The sequence below is a fragment of the Palaemon carinicauda genome, chromosome 45 (assembly GCF_036898095.1).
Source record: "Palaemon carinicauda isolate YSFRI2023 chromosome 45, ASM3689809v2, whole genome shotgun sequence".
NCBI lineage: Eukaryota > Metazoa > Arthropoda > Malacostraca > Decapoda > Palaemonidae > Palaemon > Palaemon carinicauda.
In genome coordinates, this window is record NC_090769.1 from 29,595,208 (window position 1) to 29,623,163 (window position 27,956).

Genomic DNA, 27,956 nt, shown 5'->3' on the forward strand with positions numbered 1-27,956 from the left:
TCGGACTTTTCCGTCGGCCCCAAGGATCTTCCAAGCCCTAGAATGCATCCAGAGCATGCTGAGAAGGAACCGATGCTCAGTCAGGTAGTGGATGAGTCTAACAGGGACACTTTCATCGCTGGCCCTGTTCATCGTGTTAGGGAGACTCCATCTCCCCCCCCTTCAGTATCATCTAGCTGCTCACTGGATAAAGGACATGACGCTAGAGACGGTCTCAGTTCCTGTTTCCGAAGAGAGGAGGTCTTCTCTCGCGTGGTGTAAGAACAGCTTTCTTCTCAAGGAAGTCTACCTTTGGCTGTTCAGAAACACGACCGCCGTCTCCTCTCGGACGCATCAGACACGGGCTGGGGTGCGACTTTGGACGGACAAGAATGCTCGGGAACATGGAATCAGGAGCAAAGGACACTTCACATCAATTGCAAGGAGTTGTTGGCGGTTATTCTGGCCTTGATAAACTTCAAGTCCCTCCAGCTTAACAAAGTGGTGGAGGTGGACTCTGACAACACCACAGCCCTGGCTTACATCTTCAAGCAGGGAGGGACTCTTTCGTGGAAGTTGTTCTAGATCGCAAGGGACCTACTCATCTGGTCTAAAGATCGAAAGCTAACTGGTAACGAGGTTCATTCAGGGCGGTATGAATGTCATGGCAGATCACCTCAGACGGAAGGGTCAGGTCATCCCCACAGAGTGGACCCTTCTCAAGAATGTTTGCAGCAGACTTTGGGCCCTGTGGGGTCAGCCAACCATAGATCTGTTCACTACCTCGATAACCTAGAGACTCCTGTTGTATTGTTCTCCGATTCCAGACCCAGCAGCAGTTCACGTGGATGCTTTTCTGCTGGATTGGTTCCATCTCGACCTGTATGCATTCCCGCCGTTCAAGATTGTCAACAGGGTACTTCAGAAGTTCTCCTCTCACAAAGGGACACGGCTGACGTTGGTTGGCTCCGCTCTGGCCCGCGAGAGAATGGTTCTTAGAGGTACTGCAATGGCTGGTCGACATTCCCAGGACTCTTCCTCTAAGAGTGAACCTTCTAAGTCTACCTCACGTAAAGAAGGTACACCCAATCCTCCACGCTCTTCGTCTGACTGCCTTCAGACTTTCGAAAGACTCTCAAGAGCTAGGGGCTTTTCGAAGGAGGCAGCCAGAGCGATTGCCAAAGCAAGGAGAACATCCACTCTCAGAATCTATCAGTCTATAGGGGAAGTCTTCCGTAGCTGGTACAAGACCAATGCAGTTTCCTCAACCAGTACCACTGTAACCCAGATTGCTGGCTTCCTGTTATATCTAAGGAAAGTAAGATCCCTTTCAGCTCCTACGATCAAGGGTTACAGAAGTATGTTGGCAGCGGTTTTCCGCCACAGAGGCTTGGATCTTTCCACCAACAAAGATCTACAGGACCTCCCTAGGTCTTTTGAGACCTCAAAGGAACGTCGGTTGTCCACTCCAGGCTGGAATCTAGACGTGGTCCTAAGGTTCCTTATGTCATCAAGATTTGAACCTCTCCAGTCAGCCTCTTTTTAGGACCTCACATTAAAAACTCTTTTCCTCGTGTGCTTGACAACAGCTAAAAGAGTAAGTGAGATCCACGCCTTCAGCAGGATCATTGTTTTCACATCTGAAACGGCTACATGTTCCTTGCAGCTCGGTTTTTGCTAAACGAGCTTCCTTCACGTCCTTGGCCTAAGTCGTTCGAGATCCCAAGCCTGTCCAACTTGGTGGGGAATGATCTGAAGAGAGTACTTTGCCCAGTTAGAGCTCTTAGGTACTATCTAAAAAGGTCTTAACCTTTACAAGGACAATCAGAAGCCTTATAGTGTGCTATCAAGAAACCTTCTTTTCCAAGTTCTAAGAACTCAGTTTCTTACTATTCAGGCTTCTGATTAGAGAAACACATTCTCATCTGAAGGAAGAAGACCTTGCTTTGCTGAAGGTAAGGACACATGAAATGGGAGCTGTGGCTACTTCAGTGGCCTTCAAACAGAACCATTCTCTGCAGAGTGTTATGGATGCAACCTATTGGAGAAGCAAGTCAGTGTTCGCATCATTCTATCTCAAAGATGTCCAGTCTCTTTACGAGTACTGCTACACCCTGGGATCATTCGTAGCAACAAATGCAGTAGTAGGCGAGGGCTCAGCCACTACATTCCCATAATTATTATTATTATTATTACTTACTAAGCTACAACCCTAGTTGGAAAAGCAGTATGCTATAAGCCCAGGGGCTCCAACAGGGAAAATAGCTCAGTGCGGAAAGGAAAAAAGGAAAATAAAATATTCTAAGAAGAGTAACAACAATAAATATCTCCTATATAAACTATAAAAACTTTAACAAAACAAGAGGAAGAGAAATAAGATAGGAGAGTGTGCTCGAGTGTACCCTCAAGCAAGAGAACTCTGACCCAAGACAGTGAAAGGCCATGGTACAGAGGCTATGGCACTACCCAAGACTAGAGAACAGTGGTTTGATTTTGGAGTGTCCTTCTCCTAGAAGAGCTGCTTACCATAGCTAAAGAGTCTCTTCTACCCTTACCAAGAGGAAAGTGGCACTGAACAATTACAGCGCAGTAACCCCTTGGGTGATGAAGAATTGTTTGGTAATCTGTGTTGTCAGGTGTATGAGGATAGAGGAGAATATGTAAAGAATATGCCAGACTATTCAGTGTGTATGTAGGCAAAGGGAAAATGAACCGTAACCAGAGAGGAGGATCCAATGTAGTACTGTCTGGCCAGTCAAAAGACCCCATAACTCTCTAGCGGTAGTATCTCAACGGGTGGCTGGTGCCCTGGCCAACCTACTACCTACAATCCCATAACCTTTTAACCTTTCTCTTGAATACTTTTTATGGGTTGTACGGTCGGCTAAGAAGCCTTCCACATCCTTGTTGATTTGGCGGGTGGTCAATTCTTTCTTGAGAAGCGCCGAGGTTAAAGGTTGTGATGAGGTCCTTTAGTATGGGTTGCAGCCCTGTATACTTTAGCACCTTTGGGTTGATTCAGCCTCCAAGAGGAACGCTGCGCTCAGTAAGGAAGACAAACTTAAAAAAGAGGCAGAGTAACGGTTCAATTCGACTTCCTTACCAGGTACTTATTATTTCATTGTTATTTGAGATAACTGTTATATGAAATATGGGATACTTAGCTATCCTTTAATCTTGTACACTGGTTTTCACCCACCCCCCTGGGTGTGAATCAGCTACATGATTATCGGGTAAGTTTAATATTGAAAAATGTTATTTTCATTAGTAAAATAAATTTTTGAATATACTTACCCGATAATCATGATTTAATTGACCCTCCCTTCCTCCCCATAGAGAACCAGTGGGACCGAGGAATAATTGAGGAGGTGTCAACTAGAAGTACTTGAGTACCTGGCCACAGGTGGCGCTGGTAAGTACACCCCCTTCTAGTATTGTGATAGCTGGCGTATCCCTCCATAGAATTCTGTCGGGCAACGGAGTTGACAGCTACATGATTATCGGGTAAGTATATTCAAAAATTTATTTTACTAATAAAAATAACATTTTTCCAGGAAAGTGGATGCACATCATGAATAGGCCTACTGTACTGTACAATAGAATTATTTGAACAATTCAGCATTGATTCGTTTTGGAAATTTGATATAGTTCAATTTAAATTTTTCTGTTTTTGTTTTGACAATTCCCAGTTGAGGGCTGAATTTTGTTTCTTAAAAGACATTTGAATGCTGTACTCTAATCAATATGTAAAATACTGGAAGCTTCACCCATGTTTAATTCATTATATTTTCTATACAATATTTTTTTTTCTCTTTTCAAAAATTTTTATTTGTGTATTAACGAACCTGTTCTCAGAGCCGTAGATGAATGCATCTGTTGATATCCAGTTTTTGAGGTAAAGAATTTTATTCAATACAATAATTACAACAAAATTACTGATTAATCCTCATAGGTTTTTGGAAAAAATAAATTTGTTATTAAAGATTCTTCCATTTAACTATTACAGTGTATTACTGTATTTCAGACTATTGCAGTGTATTACTGTATTTCAGACTATTGCAGTGTATTACTGTATTTCAGACTAGAAATGGCTACTTAGCAATGGTTTCTGCTGTAAACAGAGCAATTGACGAAGGAAAGAAAATGTACGACCCAAAGTACTACAGTAAATTGACAGTTGAGGATCTGAAGGTAATCTTTCGTTCGGATACTGAATCGGAGATGCCTCTATTTGAAGAGCGGGTCAAGGTCATGCATGAAGTGGGAAGCAAACTTGTCGAAAAGTTTGACGGGTCGTTTGCCCAAATCCTAAAGAAGGCGGAGGGAAGTGCCTTGAAGTTGATAGATCTCGTGGCGAGGGAGTTTCCGTGCTTCCGTGACACGGCTGTCTATAATGGACAGGAAGTGAAGATATACAAAAGAGTTCAGATATTGGCTGCGGATATCTGGATGCTCTACCGAGGAGAAGGACTAGGTGCATTTGTGGATATAGACAAACTGACAATATTTGCAGATTATCGAGTACCACAGGCAATGGTATACTTCGGGGCTCTGAAATACTCGGATGAGTTGATGGATAAGCTGAAGAAGGAGATGCTTTTCCAAAATGGAGATAGCGAAGAGGTAAGGCTGTTTTAAGAGTTATTTCAAAAACAATTAAAAATAACTTCAATAGATATTGGTCAGGGGATTGAAACTTCAAAGGTATAAGATAAACTTACTGTAAATGCAATGAACACTGTATACAGGTATGTTCAAGCTATCCTAAATAAAAGGAATGTTGTAGTGAAAAACTAGCATAACTCCATTTTTTTTTTATATATTATGAGGCCCTGAAGGGCTTTAACAAGGGAAGAAAGTATACCATTTACTTTTTGAAGAACAAAAAAAATTTACAAGACCATAAAGAAAGTATACCATTCACTTTTAGGAGAACATCTTTCATTAGATTACATATTTGTATCAATGTAAACTGCTGACATATACTGTATACAGAAGTACAAAAAAATCTACTAGGAAATATCTTAGACTTTTGATAGTATACTATCACTACTACTACAACTAAAGTGTTCTGCCCCAAGGCAGATCCTTTGATGGATTAGTCGCCCTCCATAATTCTCTATTCATGGCCACCTGTTTTAGCTCTTGTTACCTTCTTTCTCCCTTCAAGTCATCTAGCATTGACTTCCTATTCCTTCCTGCGGGGTTTTTGTCCCTCAAATTTACCTTCTATAATGGCCTTCAGTAACCAATCTCCTCTTGAAATGTGTCCTATTCAATTTTTCTTCCTTCTCTTTATTGTTGTTATTAGGGCTTTCTCTTCTCCAACTATTCTTAGTACTTAGATGTTTCTTGTTGCTTGTATAGTCCATGTTTTAGTACCGTATAATGCTACACTCCATATGAAACTTTACAAAGGTTTTCTTCACTCCATTTTCCTCTCTCTCTCTCTCTCCTCTCTCTCTCTCTCATCTCTCTCTCTCTCTCTCTCTCTCTCCAAGCTTCATTACCTTGAGCTATTTGGATAGTACAGAACAATTTATTCCTACGCAGATACAAACTTCTCAGTCATTTACCAGTTTCTCTTATTTTCACTTCATCATAAGCCATTTTCAATCTTTCTTGATATTTAGTCTTTACCCCCGGTTTTATTAGCTCTTCAACCCTCACTAGCTCCCTTTTACATCAACCTACTCTATTCCCCCACTCTTTTGCTACAACTAATTTTCCTTCCACCAAAAAATGATCAGACATACCGTTAGCCATACCCCTAAACACATGCACGTCTTTCAATCTTCCAATCATTCTTTTAGTTATCAACACATAATCCATTAACGCCCTTCCTACCACTCTTCCATTTGCCACTCTTACCCATGTATACTTACTTGTTTTTATCTTTCTTTTAGAAAAATTACTGTATCAAAATTTTATTTAAATGCACCTGGGTATTTGCACACTCTACCTTTGTGCCAAATTTCATGTCATTTGACCCAGAAATTACTGAGATGAATCGATTTGAAGATTGAACAGCAGGAGGAGAAGAAACACCTGGAGAAACAATATATTTCTCTTCCATGGAGTGAAATATAAAATTTTTCTGTTACTCTATACAAACCTTCACTATTTATAGGGGATGTTACTTTTGGCGAAGATGAAAGACGAGCTATAAGATTTTTACCGTGAGGTAATCACCCAACCCGCTAGTTAGCTGGAGGTGGGGTAGCCGGCCACCCTGCTCACTCACGCACCTGGGCTGAGCACCCACTTGCTTTTGGCTCAGTGGGATAGACGTCTCTCTCTCTCCGCCACATACATAACCGGTCATTTGATTTGTTTTTTCCTATACTGTATTCTTGTACAGATATAGACTTGTGTATTTACCTCTGTCAACGAAGTTGGAAGGAGGTTATTTTTTCGCCCCTGTTTGTGTGTTTGTTTGTTTGTATGTGTGTGTTTGTTTGTATGTTTGTACAGCTTCCTGGCTACAATTCTCTTTGTAGAGTAATGAAAACTTACAGTGATTAACTGTTATGTAAAAAGCTGAAAATCAGCCGTAAGTTTTGACATTGTTGTCACAGAGACTTCAAACTTGGTTCATATTTGAGTGCATGAATATCCACTCCAATTAATACATGTTAAGGTCAAAGGTCAAGGTCGAGAAATAAGATGCCGCTGCAGACGTCTGCGCTCTACTGAGTGGCCCTTTAGTTATATATGAAAAATTCATGTGAAAGTTTATATAAATATTTAAGCTTTCGTTTCATTATAGTGAATGTTGCTGTTTGTGTGACAACATAATGCAGCAGTTTCTTGAGGTCGGAGAACCTTCTTTCATGATTTTCCCTTCCTTGGATGCCAGACAACCTGTAGGCTGGTGGCTATCCCTGAGTGATGCCGCCTCCTCTGCAGGTGAGTCGTCCTCGTGTGAATACTCCTCCTTGTTTGGATGTTAACATCACTCTTTCCATGCAAATTCTTCGTAGGAAGACCGGTTGCGGCCTACCCAGATCTTGACATCGATCTTGCTTTTCTTCGCTGAAGACGCTGTTCTCCCTCATTGCGTGGGCAGCTGGCAGATCCTCTGCGGGGGAACACCTTTCCCGCTACGCGTTAGGTTCCTCTCCCGAATATTTTTTCTTCAGTACTGTAATTAAGTTGAAATAATAACCGTTTGTAATTTAACTTTTACAGAACTCGATGCTGCACTCCTTCCTGCAGCGATATCCCAACGGCCATACTAAGCCGGCGGAGGGAGTGCATGGTCTTAGCTTGTCCACTCCTTTTCCATCAGTGGGTTTAGTGTTTCTCCCAAGTACAGTACAGTAGTTTTTCATCAGCTGATTAATTAATTGTAATACCTTTTTTTACAGCTCTTACGCCGCCACTCTCCTTCGCCTGATGATGACAGCTGGCGAAGGGAGTGGGCAGTCCTTATTATGTTTCTGTTATCTCGGGGGACACCTTTCCCGTGCGCGGGTTTAGGTGGTACCCCTGTTTTTTTAATTTTTTTATTCTTTTTATGTTTCCTTCTAGCGATGCCGTACTTCTTCATTCAGCAAAGTCAGCCGATGTAGAAGAGCAGAGCCGTTTGTTCCTGTGGAATGTGCTGTCCCTGCCCCGCAACAGTCCTGATCTCCTGCGCCTTTGGCATCTCCTGATCAGCATGCTGACTACGACCTTTCCTTTACGAAGATGAGATCCCTTCCAAGAGTGGTACAATCTCTCCAACACTCAACTTTTACTCCTTTCCTAATGCTGAGTGTAGGAACGAGAGCAGTGGCATACTGGGTAAATGTAGGGGTTCCAGTCTGGGGATCCCTTTGTGGTGAACCCAGAAACTAGCTTTGGCTACGTTTCACAGGTAGCTCTCGATGCTGACCTTCAACTTGAACAATACTTGTTGACAGGAAGCAAAGAGCGCTGCCCGGAGGTAGGCCGCTAGGGGTCGGACAACTTTCCCTTTCGATGGAGATTAAACCTTCCCAGGTGTTGGGCTGCTCTCCCTCCAAGGAAAAACTTCCTTTCACCAGCTTCTCTCCCTTCCAAGGGAGAACTTCCTTTCACCAGATTCTCTCCCTTCCAAGGGAGAACTTCCTTTCACCAGCTTCTCTCTAGCAACCTTCCCGCTTGTGGGTAGACTTTCTGACAGCCACATCTCGTTGCAGTAGCTGCAGACTCGTTGCCAAAGACGTTCTCCCCCATGTTGAGCGGACTCTTCCGTCTGGGGTGTGAGCAAGGTCCGAGGCAAGTCTCTCCTATGGGTCGATGTTTCTCGTCTAAAAGGGAGCCCCCCCCCCCCTCATTCCAGAGATATCCTAGAGACCACTGTAACTCTCCGCTGAGGCTTTCGAGGCAGGTTTCCACTGCGGAGGAACCTAGTTGCCGCCAACGATCCCCTCAGGAGAATCATCACTCCTCCTAGGAGCGCGGTCCTCCTCGCTGCTCTAGACGTTCTCCTTCCCCAGCTGTTAGGCTCTTTATTCTTTCTTAGGACCGACAATCTTCTGCACCTGCCTGACGTTCACCTTTGGGCCCTTGTCACTCACCAGCTTCTTGCCACTTGCCTTCGGACGTTCGTCATTCTCCAGCTGCGGGGGCAGGGGTGCGTCGCGTGATCGTCACTCATCACCCCGTGACTTTCACCCCTTGCCAGCTCAAGCATATCATGGGCAGTCTTGCTGTCAGTCAGTGGGCGCTTTTATGGACTCCCCATTCCCTGCCTCATCATCCGCGTGGTTACAGATCCTCGACATTCGCCATCACATTGTCGCCTGTCAGCTAGCCATCGCCTATCAGTGCTCAATCGCTCATCAGCTCTCTTCCAGTTTTCTGGTTTCCAGTAACCTCCAACAGCTCTTTCCGCTTACGGGTAGAATCGCTGACAGCCACCAGAGAATCTCAGAAGCTTTGACCCTTGGGGTGTGTTTTTCCTACTTCATTCAATGGAGACCTTCTCTGGTAAGGATCGCAGATCTCTAATGACTGCTATCCTCACCACAAGCATGTGCTCGGCTTCCCAGTGAGACCCTCCTGCTCTCTTCATCTTGCGTAGAGCACTCTACCGCTTTGGCTTCCTCGATCGCTTTAGAGTATTGGAGCGATTCTGCTCATCCAGTTGACACAGAACTTCATCGAGGGGCCAGGTAACCTACGAGTGGCACTACTACTTCGATGAGAGGGGTAAAGCACAAGTGTCAACCTTGGTGCTTAATACCTTACTTACCACTGAGAACTTGGTGTTACACACAAGGGAAGTGCTATCGGTTTCCTGATGCATTCATCAGCACACTAGATCTCGTCAGCGCTCTCAATCGTTCATCCCTTACGAACGTTTCCATCAAACCCTGTGAATAAGGGACTAGATTGCCTCTTTTGCTCCCTATCTCTTCCTTTTGGTCACTTGTGGTACATGTTTACCTTACAAGTTGATATCTTTATTGAATGGAAGAGCTTTGTTAGTTGTGCAGGAGCCCTTGCCTATTTACTGCCACCAGGCAGGTAGAACGTAGTTCTACACAGCGGTTGCCGCAATAGAAGTCTTCCGACCACTCGCCCCTGCCTCCTTTCTGATGACTGAACGAATCTTGTGAACATAATCCCTTGGGGTATTTACTTTCCCTCTCTCCACAAGTTCGAGAACTGGTTGGATCTCTATTACGGCACTTGGGCTAACTCAATCGATCCTCTCCTCGGCCCCTCTTACCTGCATAAAGAGACGTAACAACGTAGGGTTATCCCCCCTTGTCCTTCCCGCTGTTCCAGGGTGTTGAACTCACGGGATTCTCCTCCGGAGAAGTATATTTGCTCAATCCTTAGCTTGACCTTGGTCTTGTCCTTCAACCCTCCCCCAGCCAGAGTTCGCCCTGTCAACGGCCATACCACGTTGAAGCACCTTCTCTTCCGATTAGTGAAGACAAGCAACAAGGGGTCTGATCAGTACTTGGACGGGTGACCATCTGGGAACACCACTGTGATTGGTGTTGTAGAAGTGCTACTTATCCGGTTGTAGCTGCTCTAGCAGAGAGGTTGGAGTACGCATCTTTATCTAAAAAGGACATAGAATTGCAGCTCACCCACAAGGGAATACACATTCTCTCATCCTCCCACCTGTGGAAGTGTGAGGCCAATTCTCGCTTTACCTTCTCGATCCGAACATCCAGTCGGTAGCTTTAGACAGAATGACGTGTTTCATTAAGGTCTCTCCGAGCCTCTACTGTACAGTCATTTGCTCCTATAGATAGTCTCCAATTCTGTTCTCTCCTCCTGGAACAAGTTAGCTCATCAAACTGTTTGGCTAGGAGAAGGGATACAATCAAACAATCAGTTAGGCCACAGGACTTCTTGGTACATTCGATCACTAGGACTCTTACGCCTAGGAATGCCGTCATCGAGGCTGTACTGTATCTTCAACCATCTAGCAGGTTTTCACGAAAAGGTTTATCCTTGTGTCAATGTTGTTTGTCAGGATCGGCCTTGTTCTCCGACGACTCTAGTACGATATACTAATCCTAACAGACTCGGTTGGTAACTTTCGTTACCAAAGACTACTTAGATTCATCGCCCTTGTGCAGAAGTTTTTCCCACAGATCAACAGGATCCTAGGAGGAGGATGACAGGAGTCTCCTCCTTCTCTGAGACGCACTTTCATGTAGCAGTGGTTACGTCTCTGAAGTCACCGTTTCACCCGGGTTTGTCAGGCCTGCAATGAATTCCTTCGAATCGAACCTCTTCTTGGGCATGAGTATGGGCAAGAGTAGGATCCCCTTCCTTTTTTCTCAGGTCTCTATGAGACCCAACAGGAGATGTGCCCGAGAAGACGGTTGACAAACTGAAATTTCTGCCAAGGAGTCGACCTTCTCGGTTCTTGCCTGGATTTGTCGCTCCCTCCAGATGCATAAAGGGAAAGGGGGAGGGGACCATGCTGTACCACTTGGCCTCCAGGCTCTGGTCAGAGTCCAAATGGTACCGTCTCTTATACCTCCCAGCGGTGAGGGCAGATTTCTTACGGATAAATGGTACCACCCCCTCCGATGAGAACTCAGATTTGAGCTTCGGCTCGTTTCTCAGGCAACACCCGATGTCAACCTTCAACTTGAGCTAGAACTCGTGGATGGGAAACAGAGTGCGGCCAAGGAGATCACCTCTAGGTTCTGGAACTCTCCCTTCCGAGGGAGAGTCCCTTCAACCACAGGTCAACAATCTTGCTGCATGTGAGGAGAATCGCCGACTATGGCATTACAGTAGATGTTGGTTGTGTCTTTCCCGCTCGCGGAAAAGACTTCCTTCACCAGTTGGTTTCCCATTCGGAGAATTCCTCCACAAAGAGAGGTATTTACCCACTCCCCTACCTCCACCAGCCACTGAGTAAGCAATCTTCCTGCTTAAGGGAAGGATCGTCAACAGCGGCAGCGGAGGATGGTCGCCTTTCCCATCCGCGAGAGAAACAGCCCCTTTCCTGGTTGGTCTCCCTCCCCAGGGGATTCCTCCAATGGGAATCGGAATGACCCATTCCCGCCCTTAATCTTTGGGAGCAGGCCATCCTCGTCTTGCCCAGCGCACTTGGCACACCCAGCAGACTTGTCAAGCCCATTGACTCATCTACAACTCCCGACGGAGATCCCGAGAGAACTCCCTCAGTGACTCTACATCAGCCACAAGTGAGCACCTTCACAAAGCTGTGACTTCACGCCTGTAGACTATCCAGGTCCTCCTCTCTCAGAAAGTGCTTTCCGCAACAAGTTGCGAAGAGGATGTCTGGTGGACCTGCGTAGATCTTTGGCTTTGACCCTCCAGGCCAAGTGAACTGTAGTTGGTATTATGGATGGGGTATCCCTCCCCTTGATCCACTATCCCAGCATTGAAGTAGTACCTCATTTACCTAAGAGAGAAAAGCATCTTCCAGTCTCTGCAGTGAAAAGCCATTGCTAGTCCTTGATTCTTGCCTTCAGACTGAAAGGAATTGACCTTTCTTCCACGTTGGCATCGTCCCTCCTCATACGGAATTTTTGAGCTGACAGACCCTTAATTGGAAGGTAGACTTCATCCACGTGGTAAGGTTCACATCCTGCGGTCCCCAAAGGGTTCAACCTACGACCCAGGATGCCAAGCAGCAGATGTTCACTTGACTTCGATGACAAGTCTCCCGCTAGTATTGGCTTCAGCCAAAAGAGTCGGCGAACCCCATGGGCTGTCCTTCATTTCTTCCATTCACGACGAAGGACTAGGTAATACTCGATCTTGTTTCCGGCAGCTCAGATTCCAGAAACCAAACTCTTCGTTATGGGAGTCCTTCGCAGCATAACCAATGATCCAGATCAACGGTTACTATGCTAAAGAGAAACTGGAGGCCCTACCTCAAGGAAAGTACAAGAGCTCGCCCCCCAGAGTGTCACCAACCTTCGTCAGCTTGGTAAAGGTCAAGAGAAGGATCATCAAGAACACGTTCTTGGCTCAGATTCACAAGGTCATGGACCAAGTATTGAATCCTGATCCTTCTCCTCATAGAGGAGACCGATAGCTCATAACAGGGGTACGCTCTAGCATTTCATAAGACTACTCTGGGACGCAGGCCTTGTCAACAGATGTGTAAAAGCATCAGAGGACCATTGCCACTTTTTGCAAGACGTAACCCACAGGAACAAGGAGACGTTCTTCATAGATCCTATGGTGGCTACTCAATAAATGGTTTAAAAACCTCAGGCTCCTTGATGGACAAGTAGCAGAGATTAAGTATGGCTAAGTCTGGGATGAATGACAACTTATGACTAGCTTTCTTTCTTTCTTTCATCTTCCACCCTGTGGGGTGACATCACCTACCGTACTCTGCAAAGCTGACCTCCGCTGTCTGCAGGTAGAACCATTTCCCTTGTGTAACCTAGTATAGAAATAATACTTGTTACATCCCAATACCTCTTGTGAGGGAGGATTGGGTAGTCTAGTGTATTCTCAAAGGTTCTTATAACTTGGAGAACTCTTACCTAGACCAGTCACATTGCTAGTATCACAAGTACACAGCTTGCGGAGGCCGCTAGGCGTGTATAGCACGATATTTTAGTGAGACGTAAGGGTTCCTACCAGTTTCGATCTAATTTCGTACGGAGAGAATCCTAGATCACTACCAAAGGCCACTTGGTACAGACTTCCACCCTCTAAAGGGATGTTATCCCATATAAATAGCAAAGGTTTGTACTGTATAGAGTAACAAAACAAATGACAAAGTCGGAGGTAATTTGTATTTGTTCCTACACTAAATACAAACCCTCATTCTTTACTAAGTGATCCCTCGCTACTTCGCGGTTCGACTATCGCGGATTCACCACTTCACAGATTTTTTTCATAACGCATGTATATACATATATCGCGGATTTTCCGGAAATTTAGAAAATACCGCGATGTGACCGATGGGGCGAGATTGGAGAAAGTAAGGAAAATTGAATCATGATTGATTTTCAATATAAATGAAACTTTGAGGAGCAACAAAGATATCATTTGTTAGAGAGATAGAGAGAGGTAAGGAATGGGAGGTAGTGAAAAGTAGCCCACAGAGAGAGAGAGAGAGAGAGAGAGAGAGAGAGAGAGAGAGAGAGAGAGAGAGAGAGAGAGAGAGAGAGAGTGTGTGTTATTTTGAATGTAATAAACAAAAAAATTTGATAGGTTATAACACATTGGTGCTTATGTAATATCAACTGTATAGACGGTTTGAATAAGTTAAGAAATGGTATAAACGATACTTTGTTAGTGTATTCGTACGCTCTCAAGAGCGGCAGCTAGACGTCAGGTGATCTGATCACAGCCAAAAGTAAAACAAAAAGAAGTCAACAATACTCGATTTTTAAAACACACCCGAAATTTAAAAACAAAAGTACACGCTTTCTTAATGTGCAATTACCTATTTAAAGAGTTGCAATTTTCTAGAATAAAATTGTTTCCTAAAAAATAGTGGTTTGCTGATGAAATCGGATGCCGTATTTTTAGCAACGATTGAAATGTATGTAAACGGCATAATTTTTTCGTTTCGTATTTAATTGACACTAGGAAAACTAATTTTAGTTTCTTCATCTATATGTAAGTATTGTATAACACGAAGAGAGAGAGAGAGAGAGAGAGAGAGAGAGGAGAGAGAGAGAGAGAGAGAGAGAGAGAGAGAGAGAGAGAGAGAGAATGAATCAGCTGTTGTAATCGAATGCCGTGTTTTTGTTTCGTGAGAATTTCATCGCCACGACTAACAACAACATACTGTACTGAACTTTACAGTATTATACAGACTACTGTATTATGATAAAATAAAATATTTGTAATAACCTATTTTATATGAAATGGGGCTAATTTTTTGTTTAAAATCTACATTTACGTACGTAAAACAACTTCTTTCTCTCTCTCTCTCTCTCTCTCTCTCTCTCTCTCCCTCTCTCTCTCCTCTCTCTCTCTCTCTCTCTCTCTCTCTCTCTCGTAAATTGTTTTCCTGCTTTGCTACGTATATATGATTTTATATAGATACGGTAAATAATATTTGTAATAACATATTTTTTAAAAGCTTTTACTGTAGTATCATTATTTATCACTTTCATCATGCGCGTTAAATGCCTTTGTTTGTTTATTACGATCGAAGATGGAGTGTACTTTATGACGCCGCCGTTTCAGGCGGCGTCATAAAGAAAAACATTTCATTTGGAAGTCCTAAGAAAAATTAAGTACTGTAAAACGTTGGTAATAACAAAATCAACATACTGTATAATCAATATAATAGATGCAAAAACTAACCTATACACAAATGCGTTTGTTTTTTCATTATGATCAGAGATAAACGTAAACAAAACATTGGTTGCCATTTTTTATCGTGCTTTTTGGCGTGTTTAGGAAACGCATGATATAAAATCGCCTTTAATATTTGTGCCTGTTTTAGTTTAGGGTACTGTAATACATGCATTAAGTGTTCTGTACATTAAAGGGTAGTTTGTTAACAGTACTATGTACAAGGGAAGGTTTTAAAAGTCTGAATATACATGTTAAATAAATACGTAAATATGGTGTCACTACTAAGCGGATTTTCACCTATCGCGGTCGGGTCTGGAACCTATCTACCGCGATAAACGAGGGATCACTGTAGGAGATGTTTTAGCGCGAGCTGGAAAATACGGCAGAAAATCTTAACAAGGTCGTTAACGACCGGGCCGGTAGTTATCCCCCTGATGGGGGTGGGGGACTGCCGGCCGGTAGCTACTGAGTACCTTCAATCGAATTCTAACCGTCGCAGTGGTAACACCTCTGCTCCCGGTTGTGTTTGACTAGCAGACTAGCCTTTCTTTAATTGTTTTTTTTTCATTAACTTTTTCTTTTTCTCTTTAAATTAGATATGATGTCCTCTAATTTGAGGAAGTGTCCCGGGATTCCCCCGAAATCTTGTGGCACATTTATGTCACCGCCGGAGGTGGATCCTCATTCCCTATGCCCTTCATGCAGAGGTCATAGGTGTGCTGAAGACTCCCCCCGCCAAGTATGTAAGGAATGGTCGCCTACGCAGTGGGGTAAGTTCATGAAGAGGAAGAAGAAGAAATCCAGGAAGGACTCATTACCTCCAGGTTCGCCGTCGAAAGGTAAGGAGTGTTGGGCCTCTTCTTCGGTCTCTCGATCTCTTCCTTCAGATTCTTCCTTGCCTCCTTCTTCCGGGGGGAAGTCAAGGAAGAGCGGCACCATTGATTTAACACCCATTCCCCCGGGGCAGGAGTATCAAGTTACCTCCCCCGGTGGGATAGTTTCTTGCGTCATCGGAAATAATTCTATTACCGCTTCTCTTCCAGATAACGTGTGAACGGTATGGCCTGCCCTTGGACTTCCTGTTTCTCCTTCGGTGGAGGTGTGGAGCCAGTTCCTTGCAGGCACAGTTTTACCTCAGGTCCCTTCTGTTTTGGAACCCTCGGGAGTTCCGGACCTCGCCGATATCCCACCAGCTCGATCGGCGGCTGCTAAAGTGTCAGCGGAGGTAATAACGTCAGCTCCTGCGGAGCCTACTTCGCCCCTCGCTTGCGTTACTACAAAACAACGTCGCAAGCGTGTTCATCACGATACCTCCTCCTTCTCCTCCTCCTCGTCCTCGTCGCCTTCGTCCTTAGAGGATAGGAGAGAGAGAGAAGAGGAAAAGGGGAGCTCGCTCTCCTTTGCCAAGACGTTCTCGTCGAAGAGAGAGGCGACATAGGAAGAGAGGTCATCGCTCTTGTTCTTCTTCGCCTTCTATCTCGTCACGAAATGTCTCGCCGAGAAGTGATAAGTGCTCTCGTCACAAACATAAGAGGAATGCTTCCTCGCGCTATCGCTCTGCCTCGCGATCGTCTTCCTCTCGCGGCGAATCATCTAAGCGCTATAAGAAGAAGAGCTCTACAAGACGTTCGCGCTCTTCCTCACGAGATAGTTCTCTCAAGCGCAATAAGCGCTCCCATCGGGGCGAGGTTAAATCTGATCACGCCCAGAGCGCAACCAAGCAAAGAGAACACTCTGAGCGCGATTCCTCTCCTTCACATTTATTCACGAGGAGCTCAGCTCGCGCTGCGCAGGCGAGAGAGAACGCTTCTTCTCGCCGTCACTTAGTATCATCAGAAAGAGAGCACTCCCGTGCGTCAAACTTCCGAACGCGCAAGTCTCCGGACATATCCGCGCGAGGTTATTCGCTGCGCCCTCGCGTTTTAGACAGATTAGCACTCATCCCCGTACTTTCTAATGAATTACGAAATATGGGCTTCGCGAGAACTTCGGAAGAAGACCCAGAGGTTCAGCTCTTCTCCTCTTTGGCTGAGAACAGAGGGGAAAGGCAAGGCCACCGATCAACACACTCTCTTATTGAGACAGTACTGTTAGTTCGGTCGCCTTCGCCTAAACCTTCAACTTCCAGGCAGGATCCTGGGCGCGCGGTGCCATCAACCAGCGCTCAGCCTTTCTCTGGCTTGTCGGCAATGGAATATGCTACCTCGCCATTACCTTCAGACATTCGGGCTTCAACCGCCCTCCCTCACGAGAAATTAGCGCGTCCTGAGGATTCCTCGGAGGAACAACCATCAAAAGATTTAGAGTCCGCCTATCTGAGGGCTCTAAGAACGATGTGTAACATCTCGGGTCTCGGAGATTTACACCTGTCGCCTCGTCATACCGACGCTCCAGCATTAGACAGACTATGTCGTCCTCTACCAAACCCTTAGACCAGAATCGAACTTCCCTGGTCTATTCACACTGCAGGCTGTCTGAGGAAGGTCTCGCAGGCGGTCTCGGGGGAAACGAATTCCTTGAAGTCTCAAGAATCCCACAAATTACTGCAGTTTCCCTTCTAGAGGCAAAGGCGCTTTTACAAGGTCAGAGACGCTAATCCTTCTCCTCTGACACTAGATCCCCTCACAGCCAGGCTTACACCTGGCTGCTCTGCAGAGAGACTCTCTTCCCTTCCAGTCTCCTTTACCGCAGCAGAAGCCTCGACAATGGAATCAGCGTCAATGTCTCTTCTAGAGGCACTTTCCTGGTTTGACACATGGTCTGGCACAGTGGGCTACCTTGCTAGTCATAAGGACCTCTCAAACCAGAATTCCATGCAGTCCCTGCAGAAAGTCTTGGCTGCTGGGGCCAAGACAATGGGTTTCCTAACGGCTACAGCCGCAACGATGTGGGGCAACTGGATTCTCCAAAGAAGGGAATCAGTAGTCTCCAGACTGCATAGGAGCATTGGTAAATCTGAGAAATCGGTTTTGAGGAACTCTGATCTTCTTCAACCTCTCCTCTTCTCTAGACAAGCAGTCTCCTCTACCCTAGAGACTTGGAGGAAGGAGACGCAGGACACTGCAATGCAAAAGGCTGCTTCCTTTCGTCCAATGCAACAGCAGCCAACTCCACAACCCAAGGCAACAGTCGCAACTCCGCTGCCAGCCAAGAACCTCAGCCGCCCCTCTTTTACACCCAAACCTATGGGCAGAGGAAAGTCGGCTCCTCCCAAGGCTAAAGGCAGAGGGAGGAACCCTAGACAAAAATAGGGTCTCGTCTTCCCCCCTCGCAGTGCGTAGGGGGTTGCCTGCAGGGGAGTTGGAGGTGGAAAGCTATGGGGGCCATGCAATGGATCATAAAGGTGCTTCAATGGGGATATCGCATTCCCTTCATAGACTCTCCTCCTCCTCTAATTCCTCCCCCGATCTCGTCCTCCCAGGTCCCTCGGGATCCCGGGAAACAGCAAGCCCCAGCTCGGGAGATACAGAGCATGCTTCTAAAAGACGCCATTCAAGAGGTCTCTGACTCTTCCCCGGGGTTTTTCAGTCGCCTCTTTCTGGTAGAGAAAGCCTCGGGGGGTTGGAGACCAGTGATAGACCTTTTGACTCTGAACCTGTTTGTGAAGCAGACTCCATTCAAAATGGAGACCGCGGCCTCCGTGACCCAAGCAGTACGTTCAGAAGACTTCATGGTATCTGTAGATTTGAGAGATGCTTATTTCCAAGTGCCAATCCATCGCACTTCTCGGAAATTCCTACGCTTCCTGGCTCAGGGTCGAATCTTCGAGTTCAAAGTCCTGTGCTTCGGCCTTTCGACCGCCCCACAGATCTTTATGAAGATCTTCGAACTCGTATCCTCGTGGGCGCACAAACATGGGATTCGTCTGCTAAGATATCTGAACGATTGGCTTCTCCTGGCCTCGTCCAAGGAGCTAGCTCTGGATCATCTGAGAAGACTTCTGAATCTTTGCAAGGATCTGGGGATCCTTGTAAATGCAGAGAAGTCTTGCTTAACTCCGACCCAAGTCTTAACCTATCTGGGTATATCCATCAACACCCAGGCAGGGAGAGTGCTTCCGTCGGAAGACAGGCTTCGGAGACTGGATCAGTCCATCACCCATCTCTTATCTCCACTACCACCTTCAGCCAAGTCGTGGCAGTGTCTTCTGGGCCTTCTTGGCTCTCTGGAAAAACTAGTTCCAGGAGGGAGATCGAGAATGAGAAGTCTCCAATGGCATCTGAAGACCCATCAGTCTCAGAAGTCAGACTCCCCATTCAGGGCAGTGGAGGTTCCAAGTCTGGTGCGACAAGACCTTCTTTGGTGGTCGTCCAGAAGAGAACACCCAAAAGGGCATTCCCTTCCAAAACCCGAGTCCGAAGTTAAAACTCTTTTCGGACGCGTCACTACGGGGATGGGGTTCCCACCTAGGCCCCAAATTAGCATCAGGAGTTTGGTCGCCGATAGAGAGGTCTCTCCATATAAACCATCTAGAATTATTAGCTGCCTGGAAAGGCCTAAAATTCTTTGTAGAAGATCTACACAGACGAGAGGTGGTTCTGATGAGCAACTCCACAGCCGTCTCGTACATCAAGCAAGGGGGTACTCTGGCGAGAGACCTTTGTCTGTTGGCTGTCCAGATTTGCCAGTGGGCGGAAAGCCACAACATTTCCCTTTCAGCCAGGTTTATTCCGGGCCGGAGAAACATCGGGGCAGATCAGCTGAGCAGGCATCACCAAGTGCTGAGTGGAGAATGGTCTTTGGATCCTCGAGTAGCGAAGACAGTAATAGCTTTGTGGGGTTTGCCCACAATAGATCTGTTCGCCACCTCTCTGAAAGCAAAACTTCCCCGCTACGGGTCCCCAGTTTCAGACCATCAGGCAGCGATCCAGGACGCCCTCCTACACTCCTGGGACAACCTGGACGCCTATGCCTTCCCTCCTTTTTGCCTGGTCAGAAAGGTGATCAACAAACTCAGGATCTCACAGGACTGCAAACTAACTTTAATAGCTCTGGCTTGGCCAAGCAGAGAGTGGTACGCAGATCTCCTTTCCCTGCTGGTTCAAGTGCCGAGGTTTCTACCTCCAGAACCCCGTCTGTTGACGCAGCCACACAGTGGTATCCCCCACAGGAGAATTCCCTTCCTAATACTTCACGCCTGGAGGCTGTCCAGTCTCTCCTCAGAAGCAGAGGCTTTTCAGGAAAAGTGGCCGAACACATGTCCAGGCACCTGCGCAAATCTTCCACAAACCTCTACCAAGCAAAATGGAGAGTGTTTGCAGCTTGGTGTAGAGGGCGAGACGTGTCTCCACTCGATACCTCTCTCCACTCGATACCTCTCTCCCTTTAGTCGCAGACTTCCTAGTTTACCTCAGGGAGGAGAAACTCCTGTCAATCTCTGCAATTAAGGGCTATGGTTCAGCCTTAAGCCTCATCTGCAGACTGAGAGGAGTTGACCTTTCCACCTCAGAAGAGGTCTCCTTGTTGATTCGAGATTTTGAGAGATCTTGCCCCCCCAATGGAGATTAGACCACCACCCTGGGACGTGTCCCTGGTCTTACGCTCCTTAAAGGGCCCTCTGTATGAGCTCTTAAATAGGGCCTCTGATTTCTTCCTTACCCTTAAGACCGTCTTCCTAGTAGCGCTGGCCTCAGCAAAAAGGGTTAGTGAACTTCACGGTCTATCCTACGAAGTCACCCATACTAGACGATGGGGGGAAGTCTCTCTCAGCTTCGTGCCAGGCTTTGTGGCCAAAACCCAGAATCCTTCGTCTGCTGATGAGAGGTTTAAGGAATTTCAATTCTCCAGCCTCAATAGGGCAACTCAGGATACTGACAAATTGCTACTGTGCCCAGTCAGGGCGTTAAGGAAATACCTGAAACGTACCAGACCTTTCAGACCACGTCTCCGTCATCTCTTCCTCAGTACCAACAAGGTTAAGAAGAGAATCTCTCGCAACACCATCTCTTTCTGGCTCAAGAAAGTTATTGCGAGAGCCATTCACGGAGACGCTGAGGCAGCTCAACCCAAAGCGCATCAAGTTAAGGGAGTGGCTGCCTCGCTGGCGTTTAAGAAGAATTTCTCAGTCTCCCAAGTCTTAAGAGCTGGAGTCTGGAAGCGCCAATCAACATTCACCTCTCACTATTTATCAGATGTGACACATAGGTCTCTAAACACCTTTTCTATAGGACCTATTGTGGCAGGTCAGCAGATGCTGTAGCTACCTTTACGCCCTATCAGGGGACAGTAGACATTGATTGAGGATTCTGAGTTACACTAGGTTTAGAAGAACATCCATCTATCTTCTGCTCTTTCTTCTTCCTCCCATCTGGGTATCCTAGTCTGTGACCAGTTTCGGCTGGACTCATCAATGGAAATAAGGTATGAAACTCATCTGACTCCTATCACAGGGTATAAGTTATACTCGTTGTCACGAGGGTTCCCCTTTCAAGGTCAGGGGAACCCTTGGTATGAAAGGTCCTGGTATTGCTCCCGACCCTCTTCATACTGAAACTTCGGTTTCTACGTATTTACAAACCTTCAGTCATGCTGGATTTGGGGATCTACAGAGAAGTTAATGGGAGATTGTTCATTATAGAGTCTAGTCTGAGGACTATCTTCTCTAGGTGTAGAGAATACTTCATCCACCCTGACCTCAAGACTAAGTCTCCTATAGTAAAGAATGAGGGTTTGTATTTAGTGTAGGAACAAATGACAAACTTATAACAGAGTTTGTATTTTTCCTAACATACAGACCCAAATTCTTTACTCAAATCTTCCCTCCGTCGCCACGCCCTAAGATAGTCCTAGCTAGAATCCGATTGAAGGTACTCAGTAGCTACCGGCCGGCAGTCCCCCACCCCCATCAGGGGGATAACTACCGGCCCGGTCGTTAACAACCTTGTTAAGGTTTTCTGTCGTGTTTTCCAGCTCGCGCTAGAATATCTCCTATAGTAAAGAATTCGGGTTTGTATGTTAGGAAAAATACAAACTCTGTTATAAGTTTGTCATTTTTCCAAATGATACAAAACCCGGAACTACTGTATTTATACAGATTGGCCCTAGCACCTATCCCCCCAAAAGTCCTGCCTGCAAGAAAAGTGGGTGTTCAGCCCAGGTGTGTTAGTGAGCGGGGTAGCCAGTTATCCCCCACCCCTCCCACTAAGTAGCGGGTTGGGTGATTCGTCGCTACAAGTCTTATAGTCCGTCTTTTAGCGTCACCGAAAGTAATATTCCCTATAAATAGCTCAAGGTTTGTATTGTTAGAAAAAATATAAATTGCCTCCGAATTTGTCATATTTCAGAAATAATCGACAGATCGTAGGCCAAAACTTTTTCAATCTGGGCATGAACATTGGTTTCATCAGAGGAAGTTTTTGAAAACTCAACTTCTTGATGAGGGAGCAATCTATCAGGAGAACTTGAAATCCCAAGGGAAGCATTGCCAGGACCCCCCCCCCCCCCCCCCCCCGCACTCGAGCACATGGTATCCATGGTTATGCCGCAACCCTGCCGTTCTGTAGAAACCACAAGGTTCCAAGGAACTTCCAGACTACCCTAACCTTCTATGACAAGGACATATGAAGTTCCACGATGCAGTGCATTGCCTGTCTCTTCACAGTTGGAGACTATCCTGCATCTCCTCCAAAAGAAAGGCTTTTCAAGACCAACTGCAAAATAGCTTTCCAGATATCTTCGAAAGTCTTCTACATCAGTATACCAGGCTAAGTGTAAAATCTTCTGTGATTGGTGTTGAATGGGGAGTATTGCTCCACTCAAGGCTACTACTCCCCTGATTGCAGACATTTTTGGTATTCCTGAGAAACAAGAAATCCCTTTCAGTCACTGTGGTGAAAGACTACTGCTTGACCTTGAGCCAGTTATTCAAACTGAAAGAGCTTGATCTCCCCTCGTCATGAAACTCTCAGCTATTTTCAAGTTTTGAGCAGTCTTGCCCTCCTCGAGAACTCAAACCCCCTTCCTGGGAAGTTCTACGGGCCATAAGACAAGCCCTTTATGAACCTGTACAGTACATAAATCCTTAGACTTGGACCTTACATTAAAGACTGTTTCCCTCCTTGTCTTAGCTTCAGCAAAGAGAGTAAGCTAATTACACTGTCTATCTGATCTTGCATCGCATTCCAGGGGGTGGAAAGAACTATTCGTGACTTTTGTTCCTGAATTTTTTACCAAAATCTAGAATCCAGTTGAAAATTATATCAGATTTGATTCTTTCACAATCTTCTCTCTAAGACTTGAAGAGGTAATTGATTCCCTGGATGACATGTTACCCTTTCTTGCATGAATATCTGAAAAGAACGCAGTATCTTAGACCTAAAATCACCAATTGTTCCGTAACTGACATACAAACCACTCTATTTAATAGGGGTATTACTTTCGGCGTAGCTGAAATGACGAGCCATTAAAATTTAACGAGGGTTTACTACCCACACCGCTAGTTAGCGGGGTTAGGGGAGGGTAGCTTGCTACCCACCCCCTCACACTCACACCTGTGCTTGAGCTCACTTTGCTCTCGACTCGGATGGTAAACGGACGAGTCCTCTTTCATCCTCGCTGCTCTTTGGCAGCCATTAATGCTTTTTTTGCTTTCTCTTTGACAGGTTTGTGTGTGAAGTTGGCCTCTGCGATTATGCGCACCTGTCCTGGATTACCCGACCGCCCCTGCGGAACATTCAGGTCGGCGGTCGAACAGACCCTCACACCCTTTGCCCTTACTGTAGAGGCCAACGGTGTGACAGTAATAACAAGTGTGGTGAGTGTAGGGAGTGGTCTACCTCCCAGTGGAAGAGGTTTTCTCGGCGACGTAAGAAGAAGTCCAGGCGGGATCTTTCTCCTTCGAAGTTTTCTTTGAAAGGAGAAAGACCCAAGGACTCTTCTTCCGTCGCCCAAACCTCCTCCGAAGCTCCCACTCGATCGATCTCTTTCGAGAGACCGTCGAGTGGTAGCGTAGACCATGGTACTGTTTTCCAAGCTCGGGGTTCGAGAGATGGCGTTGCCTCCCCTAGCGAGGCAGCTCCATCTCTCCCCCTGGCGGAGGATGTGTCATTAACCCATCTGTTTCAGCTTTGGTCTTCCTTGGGGCTCGAGGGTTCGCCCTCCAAGGAAGCATTACTTGACTACATTCGATTGGGTGCCGCTGTCAAGCAATTGCCGACTTTGGCAGAGGTTGATCCTCTGTCGATTGTCGACGTTGTGGTGTCAGAGGTATCCAATGCGTATCTCCTAATACCTCTGCCTCTTCAAATCCCGCAGTAGCTGAAGGCTTAGTTTCTCCCGTTCATGCTCAACCAACGAGGGAGAAACTAAGTCCAACAGTCTCTCCTGCTAGTGTTTCTTCCCCCTCGGGGGAGTTCACTACCAGAGATTCCTCTTCGGAGGATTGCAGAAGGGCAGCTTGCTGATCCTACGGCCCCCAGAGGGCGTATCCGTCGCAAGGCTCGCCTTCCTCTTCGCCAGAGAGGCCTTCCTTCACCTGCGGTGAGGAGGCGCCTCTTTTGTTCATCATCGTCGTTGCAGTCCGCCGTAGAGGAGCCTCGTCAGCGTTCACTGACTGTTAAGGCTATGGTCCTGGACCTCTCAGCGGATCGTTCGATGGAAGGTCGTCCTTTCAAAGGACACGTTGACCTTCCACCCGACAGACCTGCTGACCTGCCGTCACCGTTCCTGAGAGCTGATGCGCGCTACGCGCCTACGAAACCTGACTTGCATGCTCGTCAGGCATCGAACCCTATTACTGGGCATCAAGGGCGTATGCGCCATTGCACGCATACGTCCCTTACGCGCCATTGCACGCATACGTCCCTTACGCGCCATGCTAATGATGGGCATGCGCGCCAACGTTCTCCTGCATGCCAGGCTTTGCCTGAGGTAGCGCGCCAGCGCTCGCTTGCGCGCCACTGCGCACCATCAACCTCCTGCGCGCCAGCTCTCTCTTACACGTCGGCGCTCTCCAACGCGCCAACGCTCTCCTGCACGCCAGCGCTCTCCTGCGTGTCAGTGCTCTCCCGCGCGCCAGCGCCCATGCACAGCGATCTCTCCTGCGCGCCCACGATCTTCGGATCTGGGCGCTGTCGGGAAGTCAAAGAAGACCTCTTACGCGCCAACTGGTATCTCCAGCGCGGCAGTGCTCGCCATCGCGCAGTCAACCTTTAGCGCCTACAAGGATACGCGCCCGCGCCCATCCTCTCCTGCAGTTGCGCGCCACCATACTGACGCGCGCCCACGCGCACAGGTTCCAACTGCGCGCCCGCGCGCCAGGGGTATCTCTCCTGCGCGCCCTACGACATCTACTCGTGCGCGCGAACTCACGCCCGCGTGTCCAACGGCCTGATCCTGCGTGCCCACGCGCGCGTGCGATCAGTCTCCTGCGCGCTCTCCTGTTTACTGTACCCACAGCCTCCCGCGCGTGCTCCTACGCGCCATCATTCTCATGCGCGCCCACGCGCGCCCTCGCAATCGCGCGCATGCGCTTCAGGTATTCTCCATCATGCGAGCACTATTACGTGCCCCCGCTCGAGCGTCAATTCCCTCCCGCGCGCGAGGCTGCTGGACAACGCACGGCAAGGTCGCCATCCCCGCATTCCCCTCCCCGCATTCCCCTCCCCGCATTCCCCTCCCCGCATTCCCCTCCCCGCAAGCGCATAACAGCGCGCATTGCGGCGGAAAGGAAACATCCAGAAAGGTCCAGGATCCCTTTTTCTTCTTTTCAGGCGAACCCCCCTATGGAAACTCCTCCTGTCCCTCCAGAGGGAGTGTCTGACAGCACAGCTGTCGGTCAACTACCATGGTTCGGTGCACTAATCAGAGCAGTTACGAAGGCTTTCAAGCCTGTTCTCTTTGAGTTAGGTCACAGATCCTTGGCTGTTTCTACCCTTCTGAAGAGAAAAAGAGGAGTTCCGGACACGGTGACTTCTCCGAGAGCTAAGTTGACTCCTCGCAAGCCTTCGAGGCAGGTTTCTTCACCCCCCCCCCCAGACTTTTTCTCCTTTCCTGTCGGACGAGGACTTCCCGACCTCTGGGGAGTCACGTGAGGTGAGACGTTCCCCCATTGCACCAATGAGGGAAACCCCACCTCGTGTTGAAAAGTCTTCCCGGGTAGGGGCTGAAAAGAACTTGCCACTGTGAGTCCTACATCCTTCCCAGGAAGGAGTCGAAGGACTCGAAGACGGTACCAAAATCCTCGACAAGACTTAGGACAGAGCCAGCTAGCCACTCGGAGAACGTTCGCGAATCTCCCCAAGAAGAGCCTTTTGGGACAGGAGATTTCGCTGCAAGTCTAACATCCGGAGAAGAACTACAAGAGTCAGAGCATGCATTTTGGCAGGTTCTGACTCTTATGAGGGCTCTCAATTGGTTTGCCAACCCAGAGTCCCCCCCTCGAAAGGGCAAAGACACGGTCTTGGACTGCGTATTTGGCACTCAAAAACCTTCCAAGGCCAGTGCGGCCCTGCCCTAGTCTCGGGGGGTTGAGAGTACCAGGGACAAGATCGCTGTTCAGCTCTCTGAGTTGTACTCCTCCAACCGTTCCAGTGCCGGCAACAAGCTCCTCCCACCTCCTCGCATACAGCAAAGGAGGTACTTCGAGATCTTGGAGGAGCCTTGTTTAGCTCTTCCTCTCCACCATTCGTTGGAAGAACTTACCAGGGGAGTCCCTCTTGAGAGAGACTCCAACCGGCAGGTCTCGTTCTCGGCAACCTAGATCCTTAACCAGGAGAAGGTTGCGAAGTGTGCTATGCAAGCCACTTCGTGGCTGGATATCTGGTTAGGGACCTTAGGTATCCTGATATGCTCTGAGGACTTCTCCAAAGAACGTACCAGGAAAGCTATTGAGACGTTCCTCCTCTCAGGCACTCGCACGATGGAGTTTCTGGCCCACCAAGTCTCGAACTTGTGGGCAAACACCATCCTGAAACGTCGGGATGCGGTGGCTGAGAGGTTCCATCAGAAGGTCCCTAGCACCGAGATAAATAGGCTCAGGCATTCTTCCTTAGAAGGAACGAACTTGTTTGAGCCTAAGGATGTGGAACAAGCTGCTGAGAGGTGGAGGAAGTCCCACCAAGACTCCCTCCTTCATAGGGCTTTGACATCTAAGCCCTATAAGCCTCCAGTACCCCAGCAGTCCCGTTCGACCAAGACCACAAAACCGATGGCAGCAGCGAAGACAGTGGTGTCTAAGCCCTTTCCTGTCAAGGACAGGAAAGGCAAAAAGTCCTCCAGAGGAGGTAAGAATCCTAGAGGGAGCAGCTGAGGCTGCAAACGCTAGGATTGGCAGTCCCCCTGCATGTCCACCAGTGGGGGGATGCCTACAAAGTTGCGCAGACAGGTGGCAGCAACTCGGGGCCGATTCCTGGACGATTTCCGTAATCAGTCAGGGATATCGCGTTCCGTTCACAACATCTCTACCTCCCCTGACAACGAATCCAGTGTCATTGAGCTCCCTCGCCATGGGATCAGCAATGGGGCAAGCCCTTTGGGCAGAAGTCCAGACCCTGTTGAAGAAGGGCGCTCTCCAAGAGGTCCTCGACGGGTCCCCAGGCTTCTTCAGTCGACTCTTTCTTGTGAAGAAGGCGTCTGGAGGCTGGAGACCAGTCATCGACCTCTCAGCTCTGAACAAGTTTGTCAAACAAACTCTGTTCAGCATGGAGACCGCAGACACGGTCAGACTAGCAATGAGTCCGCAAGACTTCATGTGTACACTGGATCTGAAGGACGCGTACTTCCAGATCCCAGTCCATCCGTCTTCAAGGAAGTACTTAAGATTCAGCCTAGACAACAAGGAGTATCAGTTCAAGGTGCTGTGTTTCGGTGTCTCCACAGCACCACAGGTTTTCACCAGAATGTTCACCCTAATATCTTCGTGGGCACACAGGATCGGCATCCGTCTCCTCCGTTATCTGGACGACTTCTGATCCTAGCAGACTCGGTGTAATCTCTTCATCAACACCGGGACAAACTTCTGGGACTTTGCCAGGATCTGGGGATCAATGGTAAATCTCGAGAAGTCCTCTCTGCTTCCCACTCAAAGACTGATATATCTAGGCATGGTTATAGACACCAATCTCCACAAAGCCTTCCCATCAGACGACAGGATAGCAAGGCTGAGGAAGGTCGCAAGCCCTTTTCTCAGACGAGAAGAACTTCCAGCCCAATCGTGGTTATGTCTCCTCGGTCACCTTTCATCATTGGCTCGTCTAGTTCCCAATGGTCGCCTCAGGATGAGATCC

General features: G+C 47.4%; 1 protein-coding gene across 2 annotated transcripts in view; it reads left to right on the top strand.

Annotated features, from left to right (window-relative positions):
• Window positions 1–27,956, top strand: part of LOC137634747 (queuosine 5'-phosphate N-glycosylase/hydrolase) — a 76,055-nt gene that overhangs the window by 34,484 nt on the left and 13,615 nt on the right. For both annotated transcript variants that reach the window (XM_068367246.1, XM_068367247.1), the window contains exon 3: window positions 4,060–4,602. In XM_068367246.1, coding sequence (XP_068223347.1) covers window positions 4,060–4,602 — 543 coding nt within the window. The remainder of the gene's footprint in view (window positions 1–4,059; window positions 4,603–27,956) is intronic.